The 18,025-nt window shown below is 42.6% G+C and overlaps 1 protein-coding gene across 2 annotated transcripts in view; it reads right to left on the bottom strand.

Annotated features, from left to right (window-relative positions):
- RYR3 (ryanodine receptor 3) overlaps window positions 1-18,025 on the bottom strand; it is a 563,985-nt gene that overhangs the window by 328,630 nt on the left and 217,330 nt on the right. For both annotated transcript variants that reach the window (XM_029237020.1, XM_029237021.1), the window contains exon 3: window positions 8,098-8,205. In XM_029237020.1, the coding sequence (XP_029092853.1) occupies window positions 8,098-8,205 (108 nt within the window). The remainder of the gene's footprint in view (window positions 1-8,097; window positions 8,206-18,025) is intronic.

Raw genomic sequence — 18,025 nt, 5'->3', positions numbered from 1 at the left:
CTTTGGGGGTGTTGCATGAGGAAGGGAAAATATCCAACTAGCTTCTTCCATTTTTATTATGAATTCCAGCCTTCCGGAGGAGCAGAGCTGGAGTTGCGTAATAGACTAGGCGAGTCTGAAGCACTGAGAAACTTGGAGTAAGGCAAGGTTGCACACTTCTGTCATCTCCCCAACTTGAACCCTATGGCCACAGGCCATCTAGACCATAGTCAGAGGGAAAAAGAATTTCAAAACAATTTTCAATATCTCGAAGGAAAAAAAATGAGTCCACAGGCAAGCCATCCTTGTAATTTCAGAGCAGCAGTTTAACGAGCTTCTTGGCAACAAATTCCTAAGTGTGCAGCCACCTTTAATTCCACCAGATTGAAGTGTGTGGTGAGGTGGTGTTTTTTTAAATTGCAGAGGCACAAAGGATGGAAACTGTCCTGAACACTCACAAGTGAAAAGCCCAGTTCTTTACAAATACAGCTGGAGTCAGCTGTCCATGCAAAGTACATGTACAGTAAAGGAGTGAATAACATACCCATTCCAAGAGGTCACTGAGTTAGCAAAATCCAAAGCAAAACAGTAAATGGATATTTTAGTGTGTGTCAGTCTTGCTGAAAGCTTTCAAGTCATTTGAGGAATCTGCTGATACTTACAATAGAGAAAGACACCAATGGGAACAGAGGGTATGAAGTTCCTACCTGGTGAATATTTTGTGATTTTGGCTAGAAGTAAGCAGTGGCATTAGATGTTAAAGTTTGATTTTACTTTTCCAGTACTGTGCTGATGTCATCAAGAAACTAGCAAGCAAGCAACATGCTGTAGCTGAAATCTGTCTGCAGCATTTTTTTTTGTAATTACATTTATGCAAGAAAATCCACCCAAGGAAAATGGTCAGTACCCACATCAGAAAATTTGGAATTTCTTTTTCTTAGAAATACTGCAAACAATCAATTAGAGTTTTTCTTTTACCAAAGAGGAGTTTTCTTACCATGAAGTAAGGTCTTCCAGATGGCAAATTTTAATGAGATATCATGTTATCGAAAGACTGGTTCAACAGTAAAGTATGAGTTACTTGCACACGTTTTCATTAGTATTAGCTTATCAGAGAAACAATAAAATCCATTATATCGGCATAAAATTCTAAAATCATAGCCTAACGTGAGCGAGAACAGTAAGGAAGGGGAAAGAAAGTGAGAAGAGACGTAAGTTTAATGACAATTTGGTCTGTGGAAAAATACATTAAAAACCTTAGTTTGGAGGCCTTTCATTATTGTTTAATTTCTGAAAATAATATCTGGCTCTTTGAGGAAAGAAGTTCCGTCAAAACTGCAGAATACATCCCATATTCTTCCAAAAGACAATTTATAGGAGATTCATGTCTCAAAAAAAAGAAATTAAAACTATACTGTCATCACTTAGTGATTTAGGGTTGATGTTTTGGATGGAGTTTGAAAAACTTCTCTTTGTCCACACCAAGGCAGAAAGGGAATAAATGCATTTATCCATCTACTTAAAATTATGGGACCCGGGGTCTCCAGAATAACAGCTAATACCAACAGGCTAAAATTTCCACAGCTAATTGGTGATGGGTTATTGTCAATGGGACACACCAGAGGAAGTGAGATGGTGACACTTTTCCCTTTTAACTTGGTGCATTGCAACCATCACAGACAGGAGGAAGTTCTTTTTCATCTTGACGTCTGTCCTATAGAGATGGTGAAACCAAAGCCCAGGGCGGTGAGAGATTTGCCCGCAGTTAAACTTCCAGTAGGTGGCAGTACTAGGACTAAACCACCTGACAGCTTTGTCACCAAACAGGCTGCCATGAGCTCTAACATGGGGCAGGTTCTAAAGAGTAGTTTTTGGTATATAAACCCCCCAAGCTTTTGCATGTAAGAGCAATTTCACCAAATAGGTTTGGTTATTTTGTTAATACAAAAATACTATTTTTTTGTAGCAGGTGTGGATGACCAGCCAAAGGTCAAAAAAGGAAATGGAAGCATCCCAAATCAGAATGTTATTTTTCTCCCTTTCAGAAGAAAAAGTAGGATCAAGTCAAACAAGTTAAGGATTTAATACTGTGGTATCTGGCTCTTGTCCATTAGGCAGCAGGCACAGGTAACATCCACAGGATGAACAACCCGACAGGTGGTGGCACTGGAGAGGAGAGGTCCTGAGTGGGAGCAATGAGGAGGTACTTGGAGAGCCTGACGCAGTGGCTTTTTACCAACTAGTGCAAAGGAAGTTCAGACCTGAACACCTAATAAAGTGATTTTTGATGCATCCTGTCTACTCTAGCTTTAGGGCATATATGGGCGGGTCCTGGGACTGACATACGACACATGCAGAAGTGACTTTGTACTTTCTCTCCAAAGGAAATCTTATGTCCTATTTTAAAGGTGCAATTAATGCCCACTGTTAGATTTGACTCATTAAATAATTTCTTTCCTTTAAAAAATGTCAGTGGGGACCAGGTTTATTTGGAATTGTGTACAAACTTTCTCCATCAGTCTTGTTTCCTCCCCACATACATACCAAAATAAATTCTCATTCTGGCTCTTTTCTGACAATGATGAAGGGAAGACAAAAACCTCAGAAAATTGAGAGGCTACATCTGGATGATGGGGGTTGTCCCTTCTCTTCTATAATACAGAAATGATGGTGGGAACTCAGGGTCCCAGGAATAAAAAGGTAAGCCTCCTCTTTGCCTTCTTCATTTTGGATGAGTTTGCACAAGATCTCTAAATCTGGGCACAGCCAGGATTCAAACTTTAGACAATGGGCTTCTAGTTCCCCTCATCAGCATCTGTTTTGATTTGTTCATTACCTAACCATGTCAGGGGAGATGCTTCTTGAGCAGGTTCTTTTTTAATGATGCTGTCACCTTTCTGTGACTAAATTTTCCGTGACCTTATAAGATGGATGAATGTCCTGATCTTGGCTACAAGGTAAGTATCTCATGACATGTACTTTAAATAACATTTACATGATGACACTTTGTAAGCAAAATGTAAGATTATGCCTCCTTGGCCATTTACAAGGTCACACAACGCCAGGAGGCAACCCCTAGCTTCTCAGAAAGCATGGGCACGTCATCCCTGAGCCTGACAAATGTGCCACCACACGTACGCATTTCTTTAGCAACTGTGCTGCGTGTAGTATTCCCTATTCTAAAGACAGGGGCAAGTGAAAGGAGCCTGAGGCTCCCCTTAGTGTTAACGGGACCATCTCATAAGTAATAAGGGGAATTAAAGGACCACCTCTCAGTGAGCTTATCCGTGAGACAGGTTCTTGCATAAGCAGTATCTTTCCAGGTCACATTTCCCAATCAAGTTTAAAAGGCTGAGTGTGTATTTGCATTCTAGATATTTTAGAATCTAAAGTCAAGAGTGATCTTATACAACCGTAACATTAATTCTTCTTACACGTATATTTTATCTCTTTCTTGTTTTTTTTTTTTGTTTTTTTTTTTTTGCGGTACGCGGGCCTCTCACTGTTGTGGCCTCTCCCGTTGCCGAGCACAGGCTCCGGACGCGCAGGCCCAGCGGCCATGGCTCACGGGCCCAGCCGCTCCGCGGCATGTGGGATCTTCCCAGACCGGGGCACGAACCCGTGTCCCCTGCATCGGCAGGCGGACTCTCAACCACTGCGCCACCAGGGAAGCCCCTTGTTTTTTAAGTAGTAAAAGTCTGACAGTGATTAAGTCAACTTTTAGAGAAAACCAGAGCCCTTATCAGGAGTGCAGCTGGTAATTGTGTAAATCAAGGCCTTTCATTTTTAAAAGCATTACGTTCATTCACGTCAAAACCCATTTGTAGTTATTCGGCCCTCGATTTAACATTCACCTGGTCATACAGTGTGGGTCTCTCCTTCCTCTGAGGCATTTGAATATGCCTGAGGATCTGTGACAGGAGGAAGTAGACCAGAGATGAAAAGAGGAACCAATATTCATTTCCACACCCACAGGCACCTGTCAGCACTTATTTAATTCTCACCCAACCCTATGAGGGAGGTTGCATTTTGAAGGTGTGGAAAGTCAAGTACAGAAAGGGGAAACAATTTGTCCCAGAGGTCACTCACTCCAGTTTAGCCTGGACTGAAAACACATCTGCCTAACTCCAGAAACGGAGCTTCTCTCACTACAAATGCCGCTAGGTCTGTATTCAAAGTCATTGCCATAGGATGATGAGGACTGAGGACTCAGAGGGAGATGGTGACATCCTTTTTAGCCCCAGGTCCTGCTGAAGGTGGTTGGGGACCTCACAAACCGTAGGTTCTACCAATCCAAAATGTGAAAATACCTTAATATTTGTATGCAGGGATTTTACATCAAACTCCAGCTATTTAATTGGCCACAGTGCCAAGCATCCATCTCTTGGTAATATTCCCAGAATAACATCAGATAGCATTTCATCAGCGGTAAAGTGACCCAAGGATGAGTTTAGCGACGGTGGACTCTGAGGGGCACTGACGTTCTCTGCCCCCAGGGCCTCCTCATCATTCATTCTCCTTTTCAACATAAAGCTGGGTCCCACAGGCTACTGGCTGTAGCTAAGGACATTTCCATAATAAACTCAGTCGTTAAACCAAGCTGGACACCTCTGTTTTCTTTGCCGGCCAAAGGAATTGCTGCAGAACCGTCAATCCTTGCAAAAAGGCTTCTATACGCTCATCAAACAAATAAACAAATAACCCATGTCATTTTTTTAAAAAAGTTCAGTTGCTGTGCAGCAGTGAACAGACACAAAAGGACCAGTTTATGCCTAGAAGGAAAAACGACCGTCTTCAAAGCAACCCGTTTGGTGGCAGTCGTGATCATTAGGGAAAGTAATATCTGTTAAAAAGCAGTAAATGCCTGTTTCCAAACAGAATGGACTGGCATGCGGAGGAGGTGCGAACCCAGTCAAACATCCCCAGGCTCCCTGGAGAATCATTATGCTCTGTCGTGTTAACTCACTTCCTTCTTGATTTTTCCACTTTTTCTTTTTCTTCCCTGCTGAATATTATCATCTCAAATCAAATTAAGTACTAATAGTAAGTGAGCACAGCAATCACTTCAGAAAAGCAAAACATTCAGGCTCAAGAGGTTATATAAAAATATTATTTCTCATAATAAAGATTGAGAGCCCAGATGGAATTGTGAGAGAGTTCCAAGGACTCTCAGTTATAGCAACGCTTCAGTTGCTATAACTTCAGTTATAGCAACTGAAGCTGCTGTTCAGGTAACTAGTGGAGCCACCAACAAATAATAAAATCTAAATCATTTAAAAAGAGTACCCTCTCCTATCTGTACTCCAGCTCTCTTTTCAAATCCCTTCATCTAGCTCTAAGATCTCTAGTTATTAATAATAATAGCAATAATGTATCAAGATGGGAAATAACTGTTGGAACGCTCTTTTCTTTGGTAAAATGGCACAAAACAGCAATATGACACATTGGGAAATTTCAGAGTCTGACCCAACATGCTGGTTGTTATCCAATGACTTTTTAATATTAAAAATGTCATGGAGAGTTTATTTTGGACTTGATTTTTCAAAGAGAATGGCTCCTCCAATAAGATTTAACATATTGGTTTTTAAATATTATAAATTAAAGATGGCCCCTGAAATATATAACTGTACGGAATAAACTTCTGCTATAACATGGCTGGTAATTCAGGTATGTCTTATTCATATGTTCCAAAGCTAAGAATTCAATCTTATTAAGTTGGCATTAGTATTCTATTTGGAAAATGAATTGTTATTTATTCTTTTTCAAAAGACAAAGCAAGTTAAGACTATTGTTTAAGTTCTTGGCAACAAAGAAGAGCAAGGGTTATAAACAGAACTTTTCAATTTACTTTGTCATCTATAGGATTCCCTGAACTACTCAAACTAAACGGTAAAGAAAAAGAAGTCCTTTGAAATGCACTTTGTGAACAAACAAGATAAGAGAACGCACACAAGATAATTCTCCAGTTAACATAGCTTCTCTCTATCTTCCAAATTTCCATCCTGGGTTATATATCGGCAGGGTCTAGCTGATCTTGGTTGACACTGAAAGTGGTGATATTCCACATCAACCAGGTTTCTCTCACCAAAGGTGTCTGTAAATCATGAGTTAAGTATACTGGAAAGAAAAGGGAGCAATTAAAAAGTAATCTGGGGCTTCCCTGGTGGCGCAGTGGTTGAGAGTCCACCTGCCGATGCAGGGGACACGGGTTCGTGCCCTGGTCCGGGAAGATCCCACATGCCGCGGAGCCGCTAGGCCCGTGAGCCATGGCCGCTGAGCCTGTGCGTCCGGAGCCTCTGCTCTGCAGCGGGAGGGGTCACAACAGTGAGAGGCCCGTGTACCGCAAAAAAAAAAAAAAAAAAAAAAAAGTAATCTGTTCCACTGAACTGGAAACGTTTGAGGGTATGTACCTAAGGAGGAAAGCATGGGGTACTGAGGTCAGTGTCAGGAGGAGGTGAACACAGATTTCAGATTTCAGTGAACATCAAAAGAACAAAAACTCACCTGTGTTAATGCTCTAAGGAAAAGCTATTTTCAGGTGGCTGATGAAAGCATACTATGCTAAGCCAAAAGAGTAAAGAATCGCAAGTATTGGTGTTAAGGACCCTAGAAAACGAATTAAACATCCTAATTTTATAGATGAGAACACTATGGTGCCAAGAGATTGGAAGACTTATGTAAGATCACATTAAGAGCTGCAAGATGACCCAAATGTAAACATTGGTTCTCTTGAGTCTACGGTCATTGTCTCTTCTACCACCAATGAGACACTTCTTTATGATGTATGAGTTCTTTCAAGTCAAGTAATAAACTGTGCTAGGTCCTGCAAATACTCCTACCTATGTGCAGTATAAGATGCAAAAAATTAGATTTGTAATTATAATACACAATGGTAAGAACTAGTTATTGACTGTTGCTCAGGCAAGGGCACCCATCCTAGACTTACGGGGTCAACAGAGGCTTCTCAGTCGACCTAATATCTAGACTCGTTCCTTGAAGGAGAAGTAAAGATTACATAAAGGAAGAGAGAGAAGAGGAGAAAGCTGTTTTACATGGAGGAAACAGCTGACACATATGATTGGGGGTAAAGAGAGTTGTCGTGTTTGAGGAAGTGAAGGGAATTCAACGTGGTTGGATCACTGAGTGCTTGGGGTTGGGGGGTGAGAGACGGGGCAGGAAAGGTAAGCAGGGCTCACCAAATCCTGAAGGCCTTTATGCCTAGTTAAGGAATTTGGGATTTCTCTTAAGGTAATGGGCAGACAGAGAATTTTAAAACGGTAAAGTGTAGTGATTAGATTTGCATTTTGGAAAGAACATTATGACAGTTGAGTGAAAAAAAAAATGATAGGGGAGATAGGCACAGAAGGAAGCAAAGCAGTTAGTCTGAGGTAGTAACGCAGAAGATAAAGGATAGTCATCGAATAAAGTATCTAAGGGGGGTGGAGGGGGGGTGTTTAGACTTCAGATACACAGGCCATAGAATTAAAATACTTGATGATAAATGTATATAAATAGATGTGGGTCATCAGTGAAAGGGTCAACATTACTCTGAAGTCTCTAGCCAAGGTCTTGCCTGGGAGACCTTTGGGAGACCGTCATCCCTCAGTTAAAGACTTAGAGACAATTTTACCAACAATAGAAACTCAAGACAGCTTTGTACTTGCTCATCATGAGTGAAACTGTGGAAATCTGGGTACATGTCAAAGATTCTGCATTCTACAGGAAATCCTCTCCAAAATGCTGTAACCTGGTTGTGCTGCACTGAGGCAGTCATAAATCTCTGATGAGACTTTCCCAAGAAAAAACAACCAGCCTAACAGGTACCCACCCCCCACATCCCAAGGCCCTTTCAGCCTCTCCATATTTCCCAGTGGATTATGGGCTCAATGTCCTATGCCCTGTTCAGGCAGCATTAATGATGATCTATTTTCTGGTGGAAGTTCGTTAACCCAAAGGAAGCAGAGTTAGGGCTGCTAAGTAACAGGAATAAGAGGATTGACTCAAGGAAACTGGAAAACTAAGGTTTTCTAGTTCAAAGCTGGAGGAATGAATTGAATTGCGTACTTTTGGGCTATGGAGTGTCCCAAACCCCACCAAGGACATAATTCAGGTACTCACCCCGTCGCCGCCATTTTCACCTGTGTTGGCAAGCATTTCCTGTAGGGCTCTGACAGAGAGGGACTGTTCCAGTACAAAATTGCAGACGCAGAGATCTGGAGGAACATACTGTGGAAATAAAACCAGAATGAGGATACCTACTCATATCAGTTGGGGATCAGTCACGCAATAACATCTCAAGGGCAAAGAGCCTATGAATCAAAGTAACACTTGGATCGATGGATGGATGAATGAGTACAAAAGGTAGCTTTTTTTTTTTTTTTTTTATTCACGTTAAAATGGGTTTCAAGCTGGATTCTAAAGGATGAGGAGAAGAAAAGCCCTAAGTCTCAAGGGAACAGCGACCAAAATGTCAGGATCAGCTTGAGTAATGGCTGGGGGCACACATGGGAGAAGAATACACATCCAGCCTTGCTGAAGGAGCGAAGGCTGATCGACACTGATGTCTGGGTGGGACCAAAGGAAGAAAGTCACTGGGATCTCATCCACAATAATTTGTACAAGGACAAGACCAGAATAGTGACCAAACACTCGGCAATAGTGACCAAAACAGGGAACCCAGTTACTTGTTAAGAAAATCTGGATGCCACAGTGTAAAGAGAGAGGATTAAGAGCTACATAAATTTAATTCTGAACAAAGAAATTGATGACCCCTACAACAATCATTCTAATTTATTTTATGCTCAGGTAATACCATGATATTTTCAAACATTTCTCAATAACAGACAGCCTTCTCTGCAGATTGACTAGTAATAGCTAATGCTCATCGAGTACTTTTCTGTGCCAGGTATTGTTTTAAGTGCTTTGCTTATACTGGCTCATTTAATCTTCACAATCACTCCATGTATACATACTGTTTATCTCTCAGTTTCCAGCCGAGGAAACTAAGGCACAGAGAAGTTAGGTCACCTGCCCAAGGTCACGGCTTACACTTGGGTGAGTTGGATTCAAATCTAGACACTCTGTCTCCAAATCCATACACTTAACTCTGTTCCTGCTGCTGATGAAAATATTACAGATTTTTTTCACAACTAGACCATTTTCTTTAATAAATTTATTTATTTATTCATTCATTCATTCATTTTTGGCTGCATTGGGTCTTTGTTACTCTGTGCAGGTTTTCTCTAGTTGCGGCGAGCGGGGGCTACTCTTTGTTGCTGTGCGTGGGCTTCTCATTGCGGTGGCTTCTCTTGTTGCGGAGCATGGGCTCTAGGTGCACGGGCTTCAGTAGTTGTGGCACGTGGGCTCAGTAGGTGTGGCGCACAGGCTTAGTTGCTCCGCGGCATGTGGGATCTTCCCGGACCAGGGCTCGAACCCGTGTCCCCTGCATTGGCAGGCGGATTCTCAACCACTGCGCCACCAGGGAAGCCCTAGACTATTTTCAATCAGCAAAGATTTAAGTTTTATATTTCTGCAAAACACAGTGCTTGGTATTGAGAAAGATATAAAAACATGCAAAACAAAATCAATGCTCTTCAGGAGTTTACAATCCGGTTCCACGATACATCATTTTCTTTGGGAACACAGCTTATATTCACCTTGCACACCAAGCCTTTGTTTCCTCTGTTATATTGGCTGAACATTGACACCATCAGAGTAACAGGAATAAGGAATGAGGGCCGGAAGTCACCCACAGCTATGTCTAACACTCCGAGACAGGTAACACTGTTTCTATGGAGCTCCAACTTAAAAGCTAAAAGCAAGCCTGCTATTAAAGCACATATAACCCCTCTGATTTTCAACATTTTCATTTTTTAAATAAAGATTATGGAATTGGTGATCTTTAATTTCCCTTTAATTTCCAAGTGCTTGTATTTGTACCTTCTTCCTCCTCTTCCCCAACCACAATGCCCTCAAAAATAAACTGATGTCCCACTTGTTGGACCTGCCCACTCTTTCCCTTTAGTAAAGTTCTGAGACCCCCTTAAGCCAAGAGTGGCTCATCCTATCCTGAAGGCTACTGGCCCACGGGTGACTTACCTTTTGCCACTTAAATACTTTTCTACTTAGGATCTCTACAGTCAGAAATCCTAAAAACCCAGACTCCCTAGAATTCTGGTGTTATAGGAAATTGCCCAGTTCTCTTTATGAACATGATGTAGCCAAGGAGAAACTGTATGTAACACGAGGAGACAACAGCCTTTATTTTACGTTTCTTGCATCGTTGTCAACGTTTGTTCCTGCTGCAGCTAATTAACTCATTTGTATGAGACTTGAACAAGCAGACGGCTGGTGATGCAGGGCAAGGCTTCACATCAGGAAGTGTTTTTAGAGTACATATCGCATCATTACAAGTACCAGGCAATAATATGATGAAGCATTTCCCTAAAGACCATATGCCACAAATATATACAGTCCGACTCAGTCTCCCAAAAGACGATGCCACCTCAGAAGATTTTACAGAGGTTTTTTTTTCCTACCACATCTTGGTCTATCTTGATCTCATGTCACCAGAATAGGAAGCAAAAAGAGCTAGGGTTTGAGTGTGTCCACTTCCTCCTTCACTTCACTAGAGCATGCGATTTGGAGATTTCTCTGTTCAGGAATGTCTGCGGGTATGGCTGGTACTTTAAAGGGTGCGTTTTGGCTAATCAACTGAATGACCCCAACATTCACGCTCACTTTTACAAGAACCCTATTTAGTCCGGTCTCTTTAAGACAGAAACCTTCACAGCTCCAAGTGCTAGAGATCCTGTCCTTATACGAGATTGTGTGATCCTGTCAGCTCTCTTTCCTCCTGTTCTGGTTTGCTTGGACAGGGATAGGAGTTCTCCCCCGGCAATGCCATCCCCCATCCTGATAGAGGACCACGGATACCAGACACGAGGCATGCTCCAATTACATTTTTCTTTTCCCTCCAGAAATTAAAAGTCCCAAGGTGGTCGTGATTTAATTCCTGGTACAAATGGGTACATTGACAGAGGGAGAGTGAGCATGGGGAGTGGGGGGAAGCATCTCACATGGGAACACTGTATCTGTCACTGGTTTACATAGTTTCCTTACAGTTTAGTTTTTCTTCCTCTAGAGTGCGGTCCTGCCTGGACTGTCCATGCTCGGGGATAAGGTCACACCACTCCAAGAGCAGGCAGAACAACATGTGGGCAGTGGCAGGGGAGGGAACAGGGCAACAGGAATATCTGGAGGAAAACAAAATGCAGCTAGCAACTTGTGACATGGGAGTACAGAGCACAGAGCCATCTGACCTGCTCCACCAGCTGCCATCCTTAATTACACTCCACACCGGCCTGAGCTCCCACCTCCACATTTGCCAAGAATGAGCCAAGGCCACTGGTCCATCAAAGCTAATTTGTTTGCAGCATGAGAATTCCCCCAGGAGGCCGGCTCATTGTGTCTGTGCTCTGGAGCCTGTGCGTCGGTCACTGCCTGCCAGGCGTGGGGCATGTGTTTGATGATTCTCAGCACGGAGAGAAGGGCTCTGTTGACATCTGTTCTGAAATAGCTCCTCATCACTCTCCCCAGCCCTGTCCTCAGCCTAGAGAAGCACCATGTTTCCAAATGTCCTACAGAAAACCTTGAGATGCCAGGGCTCTGCATAAGCCAGGAGCTAGGTATTCATTTAACCCCACTGTGTAGAAAACAGTGAAAGGGAGGGCCTAGGACCCTCCATGTTCCGTAAGTCTATGTAACATATACCTCGCTGTACTCAAAGTATTTTTCTGGGGCTTTACTAAGTCCAAGAAGGCGGGAATGTAACACTCCTGTTACTGGATTCATTTAGCATTTTTCTACCTAGCACCCCACAATGTACACTCACCAGGGTACTAGTTTGTACAAGGCAATCCTTCAGGGGAATGAAGAGAAGAAATAGTTAACAGAAACAGGGATGTTCTCCCTCTATTATGCTGTCAACCACAGTCGCTGTGGCTTACATAGTTCTTCACGCAACGCAGTCTGTCTCCCTAGATTGTGGGTATCTTGCAAAATCTGTGTCTGACTCTACTTTTGCTATCCTTAGTAGACAGAACAGCAAGTGCTCAACTCAAGCCTTCTTGAGCTGACTCTCTGTGTCCTAGACTAGCCGAGAGTATGTGACTGATGGTAGCGGTGGTTGCAGCACTAAGCATGCACTTGCCTGTTGAGCCCCTTCCCCAAGCCTCCTGCTTAAGATTCAAGGGACCCTTCTTCTCTCATCGTCATGGGTCTCCTCCCACTTCTCTGTTAGCCCATCTGGCTCTCATATGGCCGCGCCTCGATAATATACCCTGTAAGTGCGGCAATGGCTTTGAATGAAAAAGCAGTATAGGTTATATTGGTTAAGAGCGAACCCTCTAGCACAGGATCGCCTGAGGTCCTATCTCTGTTCAACCGCTTATTAGCTGAATGACGTTAGGCAGATAAGTTAGTCTCTTTGCCTCAGTTTCCTTACCTGTAAAGTAGAAATCTAATAGTACCCACTTCTCAGAATAAACTAATTTTTTATATTTAAAGAACTTACGATATGGTCTGGCACACAGTAAGTACTCAATAAATGTCAAATGTTGTCCACACAGGGCAGTGAAATCCACATATCAATAACTCACTTAAATGTTTATGTATATATCTACTATTTCTGAAGTTCTTATTTTGTGTAAGGATAAGGCAAAATCCCTGCTCTTCAAGGTTGTGCGGTCTCGTGGAGAATTGGGGCAGCAAACGGAAAATTTCCAAAGTATGATTCAAAAGGCCCATAGGTGGGTAAGGAAGCGTGAGGAAGCACCCAGAGTTGAACAGGGCTGCAGTGGAGAGAGGGGGAGGGGGAGGGGAACAAGCAAAGGGAGGTGAGAGGTGAGGCTGAGAAAGAAGTAGGTGCTAGACTGAGGGTCTTGAGTCACCCTGCCAAGGATTTTGGACTCTTGTCTTCAGTGCAATAGCCTACATTCAAGGAAGCGACCCAATCAAATGTGCATCTTTGAAAGATCACTGCAGGTCCAGTGTGAAGTGGGCTAGACCAAGGCAGAGAAACTAGTTAGGAAGTTGTTGCAATAAACTGGTTACAAGGGGACAATGGCATGAATTAAAATAATGGTAGTTGAAATGGAGATAAAGCAGTGAATTTGAAAAATCTTCAGAAGTTCAGAGAGAGACGATCTGGTGACTAATTGAACACAGGAGAAGAGTGGAAGATAACCAGTGTTTCTATCGGATGGAAAAAGAATTCAGGAAGAACAAGCCACACCAAGGGTCAAAAGTACCACAAAGACAGTAATTGCACTCGGCAGATCGTCCCTGGATCTCCATTTGGGCAACAGAATGATGATGGGAGAGCAAAGTCTCTGTGATGATGTAGTGGTATCCCTGCAGGTGTCAGCAGAGGGAGGCTCACCTGGGAGAAGAGGAGGAACCTGAGAGAAAGACACATGTTCTCCACAAAAGGAGAATTCCTGGAGACCCAGCAACCAAAGTCAGCCCAAGTAACCTTACTTCCCTTTCCCATGTCCATTAGGCAGTCAGCCAGTATTTAGAGAACCTAACAGTATGCATGCAGTATTGTACTAGCTGCTGTGGGGAACGAAAGAGAAAAGACATGGTTTCTATCCTTTAAGGAATTCTTAAGCTATTTGAAGAGACAGATCTACCATAGATGAGACTTTATGAAACAATAAAAAAGTTTACATTCAATGCTAAATTGGAGAGTATGAGTTATATGTCTTACAGGACCAAGAGGCCTCTCAGCCATGTTGGGATGGGGAAAGGCCAGCCCAGGCTGGAGCGTGGCCTAAAGAGGGTTTACGTGGGCAAGTAGCTCCTGGCACAGAGCCAGAACTCAAATTTTTGTTTAATGAATGAACAAGATGGGAGAGTTATCCTTCCATTTCCTTGTGTGGATTCTTCCCTTCTGTTTAAAATTCCATTCGTTGAAGCAGCATTTTTAAGTTATAGGCTTTCCAGAACCTCTGTCCTTACTTCCCTTTGCTTTTTCACCTAACTCACCATCCCCCCAACTCACCTCCATGGGCACTATGTCTGCTGGCAAGAGGCAGAGCTGGATGGACTCTGTCCCCAGTGGTCTGGCTTCTACACGCCTTGTCTGTTCCATTTCACCACAGTGCCTCACACAGGACTGAAAACCATCTCCCTATGATGGCTCAATGCAGTCCTACTCAAACACTATGGATGAGAAGACTTCCCAAGCCCTCGGGGGCAGAAAATTATCCTCTCCTCCAGAAAATGTTCCAGGTCAATCTGGCCCCACTAGGTACAGTGTGGCATTGGATAAGACCAACTTTCTATGGGTGAGCATCACGATGGCTAGAGATGGGACATATAGCTTGTATTTCAGGAGCTTTAAGCACTTCACAGACATGATCTCATCCACCTGCAGCAGACATGCGCTCATTTGTGGACTGCCTCTCTGTTATTGATAATACATAATTATTTGTATTGTGTTTATACTTCAAAGGCAGAGCCGATCGTTAACCAAACTAACACCTACATCTCATCCCAAGCAGGTTTTAAGTATTTATGCAGTTAAGCGCCTTTTAAATCTACCTTTGTCACCTCTGCTAAGTTTTTGATAGATTATAATGAAGAAAGTTATATAGTGAATATTTAAACCTGAAGCTGTTGCCCAGTCTCTGTATTTCTACAAAAATTGTTGGTGGCTTTACAACTATTTTAGAGGTGGGTCAACTGAGATACAAAGGAATTAGGTAAAACTTATATGGGCAAGTGGAGAAATAAGAATAGAATTCATATATACATTTAAAATGTATCTATTTACCTAGCTATATAATTGTAGCAGGTACTGTACTAAATCCTTTATAAATATTACCTCATTTAACTCTTACATCAACTCTTTTAGCAAAAAGATTATAGACAGTTTATAAATGAGAAAACTGAGACTCAGGAAGGTTGAAACACTTCCCCACAACCACATGCTGAGAATAGCATTTAAATCGGGAATTCCAGGCTCAACACTTTCTGATACTGTGTCAATATTCCTGAAGAGAAGGTTCTCATCCTTATACGAACATTGTGTTGTGGAACTCTAATTCTACTAGGCTACCTCCTCCCAGTTCCTTTTTTTTTTTTTTTTTTTTGCCACACCGAGCGGCACGTGGGGATCTTAGTTTCCCAACCAGGAATCGAACCCGTGCCCCCTGCAGTGGAAGCACGGAGTCTTAACCACTGGACCGCCAGGGAAGTCTCCTCCCAATGCTCATACTTTAATAATTTCATATGAGGTTCTTGACTATCTCAGGAAGAGTTCTCTACTCTGGAATGGCTACTGCAAAGATTACGGGCTGCAGTTGGTGGGACTATCGGGACTCAAGAGCTTTCTAAAATTGAGATTCCTGGCAAGCACGCTCATTTCCATCTTCATGCAGTTCTGAAATCTGAAACCAACTTACCACGTAAGCTCTCTCTTCCAAAAAGCAATTCAACTCTGGGCATGATGGGACAAGTTTCCACCAAGGACATACACGTGGAGATTTTAAACGTGTGTACGTCCAGATTTTAAACATGTCGAGGGAAGAGACTTTGCCTATCTGTGTTAAAAGCTATCATGAAACAAGTTTAAAATGTATAAAACCTCGCTTAAGTTTTTTAAAAATATATTTTGCTATGGAAAAGGATCTTTCAGAAAGGTCCTTCTGAAAATATATACAGAAACTATTTGAAACATTTGAGTTCCAATTTTTGCCTGAACTTTGCTAACAAAAACCATTATACGTAAACAGTAAGGCACACAGAATTTAAACTTATAGCTGGAAAACATTCCTTCTGGGCAGAGAGGAGGAAGATTCTATTATCTTTTAAAGGAATGAAGTGAAGAAGGTGCCTTCTGATGCCCGAGGAATCAACCACAGGAAGGCAATGCTCTCAGTATCCCCCAGTCTCTTGGCGGTTCTTCATTCTAGGGAACAGTGAGCATCCCTGGGAGGACTGACAGCTGTGGAAAATCACTACCACAGCACAAGGAGACTTACGAAGCAAAATCACTCATGGTCGTGAGCAGAAAAACTGCAGCATCTGATGCCATGCTGGCCTGAGGTTTTACTCCAGGAAAGAGGGAGTACTCAGAAGGAAAGGGATGGAATGAGTTGATTATGCAGAAGGGAGAGGAAGATTACCAAGTTACAGAAAGCTGTTGACATTTTAAAAAAATAAAATAATAAGTTTCTACTAGGGAGTTAAATATTTACTTGAGCAGAACACTTGCTGAAACACTCTCTACGCGAGCGAGGAGCCACTGCCACCTAGAAGCAGGAAATCCAAATTGCAGGACCAATATCCTTTGACAAAAGTCCTGCCAAGAAATACCAGCCCAAAGTGATAAAGAACTAAAAAACCCACAATCACTGTTTCTTTGCCTCATCCCTCAAATGCCCAGATATTGGCTGTTTAATTCACACTGATCCACGGATCCATTACAGTCTAGCCTCTCATAGGGAGAATGTTTATTAAGAGCCACACTTGCAACATCAACTATCCTTTTGATGATGCTCAGAGATTTCTCACAAGAGGTAACACAAATAAGCTTGTTTTGGAAGTGTGAATACAGTTGGCCCAAGAATCTCCTGGGCAAGGCTGCTAACATTTCAGATTCCTGGCACCCTTCTCCAGGTGGTACTTTAAAAGAATCTCCCAGGTGATTCTGAAGCAGGATGTCTCTGACCCCAATTTGAAAGATACTGTAGAGTAACTGGACCAAACAAGTAAAGTCAGGTCCCTGGACAGTAACTGATTCTTACTCTAGATCTTTCATTAAAAGAGTTCAATTCATCAATATATAAGAATTTCTTTCAAATGAATAACCCAGTAATTTGAAATCCACATAATTGTTGTTTTTATGATCTTGCCTGCTATGGCCCCAACCAAAAGTAATGCTGAGGTACCCTGGACGCCTCTATTCTGCAAGCATCAGTTGTTTCTGGTACATAGGAAAAATGTCACCAAGAGCCTGGCAAAAATCAGTGCTGTGAAGCTTGTGTTCTTTAAAATAAGGAAGAAGGGGCGGCCAAAGAATCAGAGTCAAAACGCTGGGCAGCTGGCTTGTAAAGCTGCCTGCTGGGAAAATGCATCACTCACAGGCTGGATGGTTGATTTGGGTCTTGATTGAGCCAAGTTTTGCCTCCCTGCCTGGCATGGTCGGCATGTAGAATAACAAAGGTGTCAAAAGGTAGAAATGTGGAACACTTGCACCTGGAAAAAACAAGCTGTGCGGAGGAGCAGCAAACAATACCCACTGTTTATAGACGGAGATAGCGGAAACAATGACTCTTTGTACGGCCCTAAAAAAAATACGGTCATAAATGAAACTCTAGCTTAATGAGTAGCACAGGTAATACAAAACGCTCTGTGGTAAGGAATGGGACCCTAATTTGCTAGTTTTCAATGGGATCTACTGTGAGAAACTGAAGTTGTTATTCCAAAGAGCTTACATATTGGGAAAAAAAGCAGAGCTCGGGAAAGAGGAAAAGCAGCATGTCAGTAAGGAGATGAAACCAGCATGTGTGTTCCATGTGCCATGAATAAATTAGGGGTACCAGCCTCAGCAGGAGGAACAGCACAGGGTACAGGATGGTGGAGTCGGAATGAGGTGTGATAGGCAGAAATATCAAGAGATGAGATCAAAGCTGAGGGGGGCGGACTGGCAGGAAAGCCTAGTCTCAACCTAATGTTTGTGTTTTAGTCTCCAGCTTGGTTTCCTTTAGTTTTGGTGGGAGGAACACTGACCAGCAGTGTATATATTCCTTGGCAATTCCACTTGCCCTCTCCTCCCTTTTGAGAAATGACGTGTTTGTCAGAGAATTTAGAAACCATGGCAAAGCTTTTCTCCATGGCAAGGCACTTCTCCATTTTCTCCAGCAGTGGTATCCAGCAGCTTCAGGAGGGGACAATGTGTGTCTCTTGGCCTCTCATCACATACAGGAAGGGGAAGATTGAGGAAAGCCTTCTGAGGCGCCCACAAGAGAAGAGACAA

Source organism: Monodon monoceros, unplaced genomic scaffold (genome assembly GCF_005190385.1).
Source record: "Monodon monoceros isolate NGI ecotype Baffin Bay Population unplaced genomic scaffold, NGI_Narwhal_1 Super_Scaffold_21, whole genome shotgun sequence".
Taxonomy (NCBI): Eukaryota; Metazoa; Chordata; class Mammalia; order Artiodactyla; family Monodontidae; genus Monodon; species Monodon monoceros.
Note: the sequence above shows the minus strand (reverse complement) of the source record. Positions and strands in the feature narration are given on the sequence as shown.